The sequence below is a fragment of the Lepisosteus platostomus genome, chromosome 1 (assembly GCF_059453375.1).
Source record: "Lepisosteus platostomus isolate fLepPlt1 chromosome 1, fLepPlt1.hap1, whole genome shotgun sequence".
NCBI lineage: Eukaryota > Metazoa > Chordata > Actinopteri > Semionotiformes > Lepisosteidae > Lepisosteus > Lepisosteus platostomus.
The window spans coordinates 8604498-8619075 of record NC_142611.1 but is presented as its reverse complement, the minus strand read 5'-3'; the positions used below and the strand labels follow the sequence as shown (position 1 = coordinate 8619075).

Genomic DNA, 14578 nt, shown 5'->3' with positions numbered 1-14578 from the left:
AATTTTGTTTAGCATTCCTGCCTTGCAGTGTTGGGGCCCAGGGTTCAGTTCTGGGCCTAGGGTGTTATCTGTGTGGAGTTTTTATGTTTCTTCTATGTTTGCATGGGTTTCCTACAGGTTCTCTGGTTTATTCCTATAGAGGGAGGTTAAGTGGCTTCCGGATTAATTGTCCCTAATGAGACTGTTTGTGTCTATATGCCCTGTGATGGACAGGTATCCTGCCTTGTGTCTGTTGCTTGCCTGAATATTGCTGGATGGATACCGACCTTGTGTCAGATAATGCAGTTAGAAAATGGATGGATACAAGTTGTATGCCATCAAGTCTCAGCAGCATCGGATTAGTGCCATACAGATTCTTGGACATGTAAATACTGGAGCCATTGATTAAAACTTCTTAATCAAGAGCTGATGTTGTGATGCTAACTCAATATATTTTTTAGCTTCATAGCTTTTTCGCAGAGAACACTTAAAAATCAAATATTAGCCTGTTTCTTTGTTAACTTGACATCTAAAATAGGTCATGAACATTGCCCAAACTTTGGAATAAAATGTGAAAGAGAATCTTGTTTATGCAATATACACAGTATCTCAGCTGCTTATTTATTTTTTGTGTGTTTTAATCATAATGATAGGTTCCATGAAAACAAGCTTAAAACAGCTTTGTATTCTCAAAGAGAAAATAGCACACTGAATGAAGATTTAGAACTAAATAAAGGGCATTAATGAATGAACAGTGTCATCACTGTCTGGGAACTCTGACCATTAACTGTCAGGAATGTCATTGCTACTCAGCATTAGTTTGTTAGCTGTAAGAAAGAGCTTTGTCCTCTTTTGGGAGGAAACTGCAATTTCATTTTAAAATATATAGTTTTCCATAGTTTATAATTTCACAAGTCACAACTTCTGTTACAAGGCCTTAAATTTGACTGTATCATTTTTAAACTAATTATAACTTAAATCATTAATATACTAAGGTATCCCATGGGGACATACTATAACAGTACTGTATTTTGTATTTCTAAACAACGAGACATTTTGTAATGATCACAATAATTTAAATTAAATTAAGTTATACGATTAAAAAGTTAAACATTTATTGTTTTTGTGGGGAGGCTGAAGACTGTGAGTACATAGAATATGACGTTTTTTTTTAACATTTTGTATCATTTTCTCACATTCAATAACAGCACTTAAATTATTAGCTTTACCACACTTAATATATTATAGACTCCTGTGTGCTTTTTTAAATGCCAAAAAATGTCTACTGGGCTTTATGGTAACAGATACAGGCAAACTTTACACAGCAAACCATTTCAGTTTTAATGAATTAGCATCTAGGGAAACAAAGACAAAGTTTGGGTACATGTAAATAAGTCATTTCTGTTGAATTGTGCTGTGCCTTTAAATAATATTTGAAATTCTCCTTTTCATTGTTAATGTTACAAATTTCACAAAAAGCACCTTAAAGAAATCACCAATATATTATTTATTAAAATTGAATAATTGTTATGAAAACAAGTTTCATACCGAAAAAAAATAAATTAAGAACAATAGATCACAAAGGAAATAGACATCATCATTTCTTAACTAGGTAAAAAGAGCACATTCTGCTCCCAGGTTGTTTCAACCACAGGTTAAATTATATCTGACATTTATCATTACTGTATCAACAGTAAAAACACTTATTAGCAAAAAAGCTGCGGCAAATGTGTTTCCTGTTCAAGTCAAGAAAGCCATGGTATTTAAGAACGATTTTAGTCTTATAAAGAAGGCCACGTCTGTATGTTTTCATTCCTTTCATACCACACTGTACATATTCAAATATTTTCAAGTAAAAATAGAATTGATGAGTATTTTCTTTTTTCATTCATGACATTAGTAATAGGATTTGACTCCCGTAACTTCCCATCAAGGTGTTTTACAAAGCAAAATTTATTATACTTATAATACATTCTATGTTACTGAACAAGAAAGGAGGACAATTGGTTCACCTCCCTTAGAAATATCCAGTATGTTCTAAGTGTACTGAAAATACAGTGACTAATATAGTAAACACCATTAATTGGATCTTTTCAAGGAGCAAGTTAAAAGACTGCATGGTATTTTCTTTAATTTAACAATAGGCTTATATCAAACCAATTGCACTTCAGTTAATCTTTAAATAATTGAGTCCTTACAGGGCTTTCCAAGTGACACAAGTTTACTTCCAGAAACCCCATTAAAATCTTCTATGTAGTTCAAAGGTAATCCATGGTGGCCCTTAAAATCAATTTCATGACAGAACAAGGTCACTGCCAGACTGTCCTTATTTAATTGATAAGTCAGTGGCATTTGTTCTGATTTAAAGAGGCATTACAATTACAAAAAAAATCTATAACATAGAAAATGAGGTATCACCATAGACTTGAAAAGTAGGGCTGCATCAAAAAGCACTTCTTCAGTTCATTTTTTAAAAAGAAAGGTTTTCATGTATTTACAGGTATTACTGTAAATACAAAATACAGTGGTCCCAAGCACATGTAACAGCTCCAGAAGCACTGTTCACAATAAAAAAACAACACAATTTTATTTCTGGCTCCTGTAGTGAATGGTACAACACTTATCATTAATGCTACAACATGGTCAAGCCAGATGCTCATCAGATTATGAACAACAATTTGACAAGACTAAGATATTTTTACACACATTTTAAATGGGGGAGTACAGTGTCTCCCAAGCTCTATCCTTTAGTAACCCTGGGTCTTCTGGTTTTCATTCCTCTTAGTTTGGTGACACAAAACCTTCAATCAATCTTCTTGATTGTAGTTATGTGGCACTTTCAGTTTTTAAATAGTTATTTGGTTAGATATTAGCATGAAACGTGTTGGAAGCTGGGCTCCAGCTCACCTCTCACTTCAGTTTGTTTCAGTTATTTAGTTGAATTTTACCAATAGTCACAACAGGACTAAGAATGATAATTATGACTTTTATACTTACCTGTACTTAGATTTTTACCTGTGTTTACACATTAATAATAAATTGTAAATTAACTGATATATAATAAAGATGGGCAGAAAGATATTGGGAGCAGTGTTTTTAAACCAAGTTGAGTTGTACTCATCATGCATCTTGAAAATGACACATTTAAAGGAGATGATTAGTAAGGCTAAGATCTGAATGCTGAAATGATTAAAAATTAAATCAACTATTTCAATAATCTTAATTATTCATCTTAATTGAGAGATTATTTGGCATGAAAACCACAAGATACAGTAATCAGGGAACACAGGATCAGGATTCAAGATGGGGTAGGATAACCCAGGGTGCATCTCTCTGAATATCTGGAATGCCAAATACACAGTCCTCAGTCAAGATCAAGTTAAAAATCTTTTGGTCTAGGTAAGGCTTAGACAAAGACCTCAGTTTCAAACATTGAGCAGCATAGGAAGAAACAAATGACTACAAAGAGTATCAGGAAACTGATAAGCACTCGCTATTGCCTCCATTATCCAAAGCAGTAGTATTCATCTGAATCCATTTTAACATCTTTATGTAAAGATGGCTTATCCATAGAATCTTCAATTATGGTCCCATCGGGAAAGTGTTCCAGATCTGCGGGGGAAGTGTGGCCTGGAACGTCCTCAGCCAAGGTATCCAGATAACTCCCGACGGAGATACCATCAAGCCCATCACTGCCTTCCTGTAGGCTTTCATAGCTGCCCCGCAGAGAGGTGTCCTGGCTCTCTGAAAGACTATACATGCTACCTGCCAGGCTGCTTTCTCTGCTCGCCAATGTATTCTTCTCCTCAATCACCCACTTTATAGACTCGATGCCTTCGTTAATAGACAACAACTGGTGCATCAGTTTAATGTCGATTGCTCTAAGATGAGCCTGCAATTCAAAAAAGAAACATAGAATAAAAATGAAAGTTACAAACTTTGAAAATGTCACTTACAGTTCAATATGAAGATATTTCTTATGGTTCTAACAATGAAACACACACCAAGACCATGTAGGTTAAGTTTCAGAAAGGTCATTTAAAATCTACAATCAATTGGAATAGAACCCTCCTCCCAGGGATGCTGTACTCAAGCTTAGGAACATTTAAAGCACAGTGTGCACTGCACTACAGATTATAGGCATCACTTCAAAATAAGTTCAAGTTTAGCCTGTCAATTATGAAATAATGTCTCATACATTAAAGAGAGAAATACACAGTGTTTGCCATAGATTAAACCTAACATCCACAGCTCGGGGTGGTGTGGTGGCTCTGTGGCTAAGGATCTGTGCCTGTGGCTGGAAGGTTGCCAGCTCATATCCCATGGCCAGCAAAGGAATCCTACTCTGTTGGTCCCCTGAGCAAGGCCCTGAACCCCAATTCACTGTCCAATTTTTCAGATCATAATTAACCAAACTGAATAAGGTGGGAATAAGCTACTCCCAAACCTAACCTATTGACAAGAAACAGCTGAAACTAAAGCACCTTGGCAAATTGAAGGTAAATGGCATTTTTAGCTGACAGGTTCAACATATTCTTTAAATAATGAAAAATACCATTTTGACATTGTCTTAAGCAAGAATTACTGTTATATGATATGTGACCACAACCCAGCATTTCAAACCATAGTGTGTTGGTTGAAGAGAGCAGAGGCAGATTATTCCCTGGAGGGACACTCTGTGGGAGGTGGGAAGAAACTGGAAAGCCTGAAGAAAATCCATTCAGACACGGGAATCACTGTTTAGCAACAATTTTCTCCCGATTAACTTCTTAGTTGAATTGCACATATATTATGGGTCATTGTTATGCATGCTGAAGTGCTTCCCAATAAGTATGCAGAAGCAAGCCCTTGCACAAGCAGACAGTTTCTGTAAACATCAGAATTCATTTTCCTGCTGCCATCAAAAGTTACATCATCAAAAAAAGATGAGTGAGCCAGTTTCAGAGGTAGCCATGCAGGACTAGAGATGATTATCTAATATAGTAACAACATTGCAAGAAATGAAGTAGCTGTCAGGTTTCTGTCTGCTCTTGCCTCTTCCTGTCATGTTGCTTAACACTTAATATTTCTACTGTGTTTGCGTCTGTTTTACATTCCTGCAAAGCAGCCTACTGAAATTTATGCTGTTTTTTCAGCCGAGTGTGAACACAGTAAGTTGACTGAAATCTCAAGTGTGAATAAGAAGGGTGTCAAAAACAGACCTAAACTTTAGGTAACTGTGATCTAGTCCTCATCCCTAATAATGCTTAAAAATTGTTAGTGTGCATTGATTTTAAGAAATTTTACACAGATCAATCAAAACAAAAGGTTTAGATAACATTCCAACAAGACTAGTTCAGGTTATGCAGTTTGGATTCCTGAAAGGACAAAACCCAAATTATTTTCTTTGACAAATTATTAGATTTACTTGTAGATGATGTACTGGTATTTACCCAAAGAGATAAGATACTTATAATTGTACTGTATCTACATTCAAAATGACTTTGAAATGTGAATTTTTGAAACTTTATAAAAAAACAATTTAACTGCAGACAAAAGCCTTATTTATTGTATACAAAAGGAATGGGCCAGCTGCATCTGTAATCATTGAATGCTCATGCACAAAATATATAGGTATCCTTGACTCAAACTAATAAGATACTGGTGAAAAATATATATGTTGTTTCGCTTGCAATAAATAGCCAACACTTAGACAAATAACCAGTGGCAGAAAACGACTGCTGATGTCAAAAAGCATTAGAGCAGATGGTGGGTGATGCTCAATACAATGTGTTCCGGACATCTGGCTTAATGACATACAGCCCTACTTTGAGTCACTTGTGCTATGTCAGTTCAGCTCATAATGTGATCAGTGTTCTCTTATGAACATAGACTCTCTTTATCTGCTCACATGTTAAACCTGATCACTGCGGCATTTTTACCACATATCTATCCACAATTAAATCAAACAAATGAAAAGACTTATTTCCCCTCTGAGCTTATTTTAAGACCAAGGCTGTGACTGGAATTCAGTGGAGAAAAAAGCGCTTTAATTCTCAGTTTCGCAAAAAATGCAAAGTGATTTTTTCTGAATTTTTTCTACTAAATTTAATACAAATGAAAGCAGTGTCTGGGATGACAGAATGATTTCAAAGGAATACAGCTGACAATTAGGGTTCGAAAGGCCATGGAGATCAGAACATGCAAATTGACAAAGATAATTAAAATTGTAATTATCTGGGTAGTATGGAAACTTAAAAAACTACAGTAAGAACCCTCATTCTCTTCATCCAGGGACAGAAAAATAACTTTATTAGGTAACATTTTTAGTTGTAATTGACTGAGGCCCAATGAGAGCATGAGCGATTTACAATGTTTAACTGAATAAATATGATTCAGGCTAGCTGTCTATGGGAGCTTTAACTGTTGAGGTAAACTTTTTTCATTAAAAAGTAAGTTTTTATGTATTAACCATTCTGTATGAACCATCCTTTCTTACGAATTTATTATAATACTCAATAACAAGAACGACTGTATTCAAAATCAATAATGTATTTGATATTTTACATGGTTTTTCTTCTAATATATACACTTTACAATATTTAAATATTTTATATTGTGATGTTGTTCCCTCGAACAAGTAAGGCAGATGTACTGTATTACTCAGTCTTTCTTTTCAAAATCAGAAATGACTGCCTCAATGCAACAATAACCTGAACTTTTTTAAGACAGCTGTCTCTAACTGACATTTTTTTACTTAATGTGCTGGATGCTGTGTTCACAAATGTAATGTAAAAAGTCTAAGTAGGAAAAACTTGCATACAGATTCAAGGCTTATTAAGGTAAAGAGTTATTACAGTCATGTTACCTATATGGTAGAATGTCCTACAGCCCTTGAATCTACTGTATTTTAGAAAACGGCTACAAAACTCAAAAATAATTTTAACAGTCATCAAAAAGTTAATGTAGAAAAGCAAACATAAGGACAACAAATAAACATCCAGAAGGGTTAACTAAAGCTGTTCATACAATTCTCATGACATGGAAGTGTTCTATAGAATAGTTTTGGATTTTACTTATTTTCTGCATTGAACTCTAATTTCAGAATGAAAGAAACCACATTATATTTTAAATATATGCTCATACCAATCTTGGTAATGATAACTTTAAACTTTAAAGAAACTTTCATCAGCAAATTTCCATTGAAATGGTATAACGTATTTTAATACCCATTTTTAAAATACAACATAACTATGCAATTCGAGTCTGCTGTTTATGTACCAATGAACAATAAACTCTAAATTGCATCACAGCTATCATCTCTTCAGGCAAAAGGTCATTAAACCCATTCATTTTAGTACTTAGTAGCACTGTGTACATATGATATCATCAATAACATGTAGTTATTTTAATATGCATATAGGAAATTTTAAAAGAAAGACTGAAAAGCACAATTAAGTGATTACCATAACATAAAATAGTTGCATAACGTAAAGGACACTGCCAAGGTACTGAATACTGTATGTATCCATATAGTTCTATCTACATTATAGACTGAATAGTAGAAAACAGCTTTCAATTCTCCACCTTATGCAGACTCATTATCATTGTTCAAGGTCAGAGTCATCAATACCAGTGCAATCAGTGGGCAATCTTAGTAAGTACTGTATTAAAACTTTAAAGAATTTTCACAAGCACACATAGGGACTACAGTACATACAGCTGCCATTCTACTGTGCCTACAGATGGCAATTCTCAAAGTAACAGCTTAACTAGCACTTCATTAAAAGCAACCTACTTCCACCTTGCTTTGAACAAGAAACATATCGTTTTCATTCAAGAAATATGAATTAGCTTCTCTAACTCAATAACAGCTGGTTACATTAAGAAATGGCTAGAGGACATTTTGTTCGTAAGAAAGGTCTAAGATGACATGTATATTTTCATCACTGGACAGTTGACTTGTAAAACGCGTTGAGACAACCCTTATCAGCGGCAAGCTTGTGTTACCTCAATTTAAACTTTTCTGTAGGTCTCATATAACGCTTACATAATCTGTGAATGAAATCATAGGTCAATGCTCTGCTAATTGACTCCAAAGCAAACAGCTGGAAAACAGCCTTGGAACCTATTTGCAATCCTTGTTAATGTACCACACTTTGGGTTTATCTTTTATTTTTTACACCTTGAAGCCTTCCACTCTGTCTACTTTCATGCTTTAGAGGGGAAAAAATGAGGAAATGAGGACCTTTGTAAAGAGTGCGTCAGCCTCGTTGCTACTTTATGCATTTTCTCACAGTTCAGACAAGGAAAAGTGTTTAAATTTTAAATGTAATGTCGCCTAGAGATTAAACTTTCCTAGAGATTAAACTGTTGCACTGAAGTAGTCAACAATTATTTTGTTCAGCTGCATGATGACAGCTGTAAACACAATAGCCCAGCTGACCAAAATGCAGATAATGTAACTTTGGTCTTTTACGTCCATTGTCTTGCAAAGCAGATGCCCGGGCAGACAGGGGTCAGCACATGAAGGTTTATTGCTAGTATAAACACTTACCATCTCTTGTTTCAGAAACAGCATCTTGCTCTCCAGGCGCTTTAAAGTACTAGAGTTAGATAAGCTGACAGAAACATTTGGCGACGCAGGTTTTCCCTCTTTCGTTTCGTGGAGCGCTTCTTCAGTGAGAGATCTGATCAGACTTTCAGGAACTTTTCGACCCAGCTTTGTCTCGATGTCTTTAAAATCCGGCAAAACTGACTCTTCCATTGCACAAAAATCAGGCAAGTCTTTAGAAATAGTACAAAACGAGCAAATAAAAGTTTGTGCTATAACCCCTGTATTTTGTATATATCCGCACTAACCATTCATTATCAGAAGTTGCACAGCAACATTACAGCTGAGTCCCCTCGTTAAATTCTTGTCAGTACCACATCATTGTCGTCCATATATATATATAACCAGCTGTAACTAGTAAACTGTTGACATACAATACAAATAAAAAAATAAATTAAAATATATAAATATTTTAACTTCCCAGGATGCCAAATATTCCCAAGAAAGAACAGGAACAGGGGATTGATCCCGGTCGCTTTGTTACTACCGTGAAAAAGAAACAGCCTTCTGGCGAACAGAGGTTAACTGATACAGCGTGCAGCACCATCGAGCTTCCTCATGTGCTGAAACTTTAAACCCGTCAGACAGGTGGACTACAGCAACACCGCCCATTACCGTAATACGACGAAAAACTGGTCATACAAAATATTCATTGAAATTGCTGTTCTTTTAAATGTATAGCTGTTTTGAGACTACGTCCTGAGCTCTAAAAGTCAACGTGCATAAATATTAATTCAGCATATTTACCGTTTCTTCTTCATCTTTTACTTGGAATCTCATATAATCTTCACATCCTATAGACAACACAGAGTGCATGGTGGAAGACATGACAGTTCTTCACAGGGGACATGCAGTACATGCACTGGAAAAATTTAGATCAATAAACTTAACCTGCTTGTTTCTGGAAGATGGGAGCAAATTAAAATAAAAGTAAACGTGTAATAACAGAAAAAGGACTCACAACTGTATTAATATAGTTCTTTTATTTTTATATTATTTCCCTTATACCATCTTGGCAATTTTCCTAGAGTCTAATCTATTAATTTCAAGGATGAATTCATTCGGGGCCTTTAACATTTTGTTTTAAGAATATTCTGTACTCATCATTCTTCTGTTGACTCAGAATCCTTAGCTTTCTTATTCACTACTTTGCAAACTATTTGTCCATTGTCTACCTTTCTAAAGTTTTAAACCCTAATTTAATACTTAACTTAAAAGAGATATAGATCACAATTTACCACGTTATGGTCACACGTTTCCAATGTTCTAATGTATTTAATTCTTTCACAAACAGCCGACAAACAGGTTGTACAAGTTGGTTGCACTGTTGTGATGGCTCCGGCCTCTACCGCCCTGAGCATAACAGGGACGTTGGCCATGACAAAGAGGACGAAGGCCTTATTTAGCTCAGCCAGCAATATCCCTGTTGAGCAACGCTGGGGACCCGGGTTTGATCCTGAGGTGGGGGACGAACTGGAGCAGGAGCAACAAGAGCAGAAACTCCAATAACCCGAGTGCGCTAGAGTACCATTGTTCTGTCCTTGTTTGAAAAGTCTTAGTCAATCAGAACATCTCCCAAGTAGGTCCCTTTACAAACAGTTACAAATTGGCTAAGAAGCAATTATTAGCTTCTTATTAGTTTAAATATATCAATCAATTTCAACTTCTGTGTTCCCCGTCTTAATATATTCCATTTTACAATACGTATGAGAAGTTCAAATCAATCTCCAATTAAACCCCACCACCTTTGTTACATATCTTCTTAACCTCATTATACACTTAGCACCTTTGGCTGAATAAGGTGGTCAATTAGCATTTAATTAAAAAAAACTAAAAAAAGTTTTTTTTTTTCTGTCTTATTTGTATCTATTGAGCTTATTGTTGGTATTGTGGGACATCTACTCACCACCTGGTGGCTTAAAATATAATGCAATTATACCACTGGGCAATTTGTGCAACACATAACAGGTTAACCATGATCCTTGCTTTGTTGTTCATTTTAAAGTTAGAAATTAATGTATGCATATAATTATATTTAGATATTAATAGTGTATCTTATATTTAATACTTTATTTTAAGAAAGGTAAATGACTCACAAATGCCTGAACACACACATCTTTCATCTTGCAGTGAGTCAGCAGTACACATTATATTTCACAGAAAACTACTAACACACAATTTGCCACTTACTTAATTGAACTTCTTAGGTACAGGTGCTAAGTATGTTGCCATTAATCAAAATAAACAGAAATAAACAGAAAATTGTGATAGGTAAAATTATCTTTAGGGTTAAATTAAAATAATACTGTACAGTTTACTAACACAGGACTTTTCTGTCTGGTTTCTGATTATCGATCTTTTCATTACATGTTTGTGTCCTGTAGACTAGGAAGAATGTTTCTTTTTAATTTACAAAAGAGCAATATTGTTGAAACAAGATTCCAAATAAAACAATAAAAGCCTATAGAGAGTGGTAACACATTAGTGTTTGACACAGAAATTACACAGTTTTCGTAAAAATAAAATCAGAACATTAGACACAAATATGCCTGTGTCCTTTAGCTTGGCCATGTGTACACAACGTAAATATAATTTACGTACAAACTATCTCTAGAGAAAATACATTTTTTATTTAGAAGCCAGTAACAATGTTACCTTCATAAGTTCTGCCTTTCAAGCTTACATCATCTTACATAATTTCCATAAAAAAGCAGTTTATTGCCAAATTGCTAAACAATATAATAATAATTAATACAGTAATAATTGCTTACACTTATATAGCACTTTTCTGATCACTCCACCTAAAGCGCTTTACAGATAATGGGGACTCCTCACCACCACCAATGTGCAGCATCCACCTGGATGATGTGACAGCAGCCATGGTGCGCCAGAATGCTCCCCACACCATCAGCTATCAGTGGGGAGGAGAACAGAGTAATGAAGCCAATTCATAGATGGGGATTATTAGGAGGCCATGATTGATAAGGGAAAATGGGAAATTTGGCCAGGACACCAGGGTTACACCCCTACACTTTTTGAGGAACACCCTGGGATTTTAAATGACCACAGGCAGTCAGGACTTCAGTTTTACATCTCATCTGAAGGACAGCACCTTTTTATAGTATAGTGTCCCCATCACTATTGGGGACCATTAGGACTCACACAGCCTGTAGAGTGAGCGCCCCCTGCTAGCCCCCCTAACACCTCTTCCAGCAGCAAACTTCTTTTTTTCCAGGAGGTCTCCCATCCAGGTACTCACAAGCCTCACACCTGCTTAGTTTCAGTGGGTTGCCAGATGTGAGTTTCAGGGTGATATAGCTGCTGGCCATATAATTATATCATTATAATTATATTAAAATATAATGCAGCCAAAATTACATATATGAAAATAAGAGCACTGCTCTAATTTTAAATACTTTAGTGGAACAGCATATTATATTATTTGTATTCTTTTTGAAGTCTTTAGTTATTGTGAAATAGCTGCAGCTTCATGTTATTTGGGTCTATTTGGGGATTAAGTAGAATTTCTGTGTGTTTTTATTTAATGACACATGACTCACACAATAAGAATTCAAGATATATGAATATCCTTTTGAATTTGTTTTCAAGATAACAATGCTCATTTCAAAACACTATAAGACAAGAGATTGAATTTGTCCTTTAAGAGATAAATTGTGGTTTTCATTATAAATTGTAAACTACTGTATAATCTTAATATTAACAAATACTCTCTGCAATTTTAAAGTAGCTTAAAGGACAAGAAAATACATTGTGTATCACTACATGATATGTTAAGGAGACAAAACTCCATTTAACTCACAAAGAAATAATTGTTTCGTTGTATTTCTTTGTATTTCATTGTACTTTTCTACAAATTCTTGAACACAAAATACAAACTTTGTTACAGTTAGCCATATCAAGGCAACATTTTCCACTAAAGAATGCTTTGTAATTTCACTTTGTGTTTGATGTTATACTTTTACATTATCAAAAGAATAATATAAGTTGCAGCTCAATGTGCAACTTAACAATCAGATAAGATAAGAACCAAGATGTTTTATCTTTGGAAGTGGTAAATACTACTATTTACACAATATAAATTATTGTTTTTCAGAATAAAAATATTTTAATTACATGTTCTGTCAGACATTATAATTATAGGTTAAAAACCCAGATGTTGCATCTAACAGTTTGTAAAGATAGACATCTTTATTGTTGTTTACTTTGTGGATTTGAGAGACTGACTTGGATTGTCTTGAGTAAAATCAAAAAGAATGTTTACCTAGAAAAATGCATGGTTACTATTTTCTGCCTTTTTTTAATTTGCTGTTACGTAAATCAACTGGCTGAGCCGAACAGAAATGTAATTCAGGCAATTTATAACCATTTTGGGATATTTGTGTAAATGGGGTTATATTTCATTCTCACATTCACCTTTCAGAAGAGGTTAAGTGTCAAAAAATGTTGTTTTAATGAATTTTTGGAGCTAGAAGGCTTACAGGATGCAAATTAATTATTTAAATGCATCCTAGTGAAGTCCAATGTTAAATAGAGCAGCTCTTACCTCTCACAGTTATTAAAGGAATTAGTGAGGAGAGGCTGCCCTCTAGTGTAATAATGTAAAAGTCCTGATTATTTGCATTGATGAAGAAAGTCCAAGTCATTATTCTGACTTGTGTGTGTCTGTGTGTGTTTTTTTGTTATGTTCCACACTGCTGACCTTTGATTGTTCTCCCTTCCCCATTGGTCCACCATTACACCACTGTTCTGTATGACATCATCATCAATCAGCCTCTCAGCCAATCAGACTGCATCTTATTCAGTATATAACATGGAGGTTTTCAGAAAGGAGAGGCCCTTTTTGTTTGACTTTGGTCCTGTTTTGATTTGGTTATTGCTTTGTTTTGCTTTAGCTCTGGCTTTGTTGTTTTGTTGGTTTCTGTTAATTTCTTTGTACTTTTGTTTGTTTGTGTTTATCCTTGTTTTGCTATTACCTTGCCCTAACGTGTTATATGTTCAACCTTTGTGTTCTTTTGTACCCTGTTCCTGTTGATTACTCTCGTTTTCCCTTATTTGTATTCCTAGTTCACTTGTGTTTTTGTGTGAACTTTTTTTGTTTATTTTCTTTTCTTTGGCATCATTCTAGTTCCTTACCCCTGTGTGTTATCGTGTCTTGCCAGTCACTTGTTCAGCTTAAAATCACTTTTGCACCCATCATTATCATGCTTCCTAGTCCCTTACCAGAACCCACCTGCTTCCAAAAGAATTATCCTAAATGTTACACCCCTTTACCCCTAGACACTTGGTCGTAACTATCATCCCCGAGACTGGCCAGATCAGCGCTACTCAACACCCGCTCCGTTAACAGCAAGGCTCTTCTTTTATGTGACATTATCAAAGAAAAACAACTGGACCTTCTGTGCTTAACCGAAACATGGCACAAACAAAACGATGGACTCCTGTTCAACCAACTAGTTCCTCCTGGATATGGTTTCTTTGACCTTCCGCGTCTTTCAGGCAGAGGCGGGGGCATCATTGTTATTTACAACCTTTTTTACAGTCTAAGTCCTATAGCTATACCTCCTCCCTCTTCTTTTGAGTGTCTTGTTTTAAATGTTTCTATCCCCCAATCTACTATTATTGCCACAGTTTACAGACCACCCAAACCCAGTGGAGTCTTCTTAGGTGAGTTTGCTGATTTTCTCTCATTCTTATCCCTTACATTTAAAAGGATCCTTATTCTAGGGGACTTTAATATACACATTGATTCAACTTCCTCCAGTCTGGCTAAAGACTTCCTTTCTCTTTTGGGATGCTTTGACCTTGCTCAGTTTGTTTGTACCCCTACACATAACAAAGGACACACCTTAGATCTAATTATTGCAAATGACTCCTTTGTCTCCCACTGCTCCCCCCTTGATCTAGGCCTCTCTGACCACTTAGCCATTCTCTTCAATCTGGAATTACCTGTTTCTAACACTTCCCCCTCACGCTCTGTAAATTTCC

The 14578-nt window shown here is 35.3% G+C and overlaps 1 protein-coding gene across 1 annotated transcript; it reads right to left on the bottom strand.

Annotated features, from left to right (window-relative positions):
* Positions 1-1295: 1295 nt before the first annotated feature.
* On the bottom strand, positions 1296-9124 carry lurap1l (leucine rich adaptor protein 1 like). The gene is made up of 2 exons (XM_088609511.1): positions 8516-9124; positions 1296-3871 (listed from the first exon to the last, which is right to left on the bottom strand). The coding sequence occupies exons 1-2, from the start codon at positions 8723-8725 to the stop codon at positions 3485-3487; spliced, it is 597 nt and encodes a 198-aa protein (XP_088465637.1). The 5' UTR covers positions 8726-9124; the 3' UTR covers positions 1296-3484.
* Between the last annotated feature and the right edge of the window lie 5454 nt (positions 9125-14578).

Bases quoted from the DNA above. Each gene is read 5' to 3' on its own strand.
- lurap1l (XM_088609511.1), bottom strand. From the start codon at position 8,725: ATGGAAGAGTCAGTTTTGCCGGATTTTAAAGACATCGAGACAAAGCTG. The intron at 3,872-8,515 runs GTAAGTGTTTAT...TTTGAATTGCAG, and splicing joins TGTTTCTGAAACAAGAGATG to GCTCATCTTAGAGCAATCGA.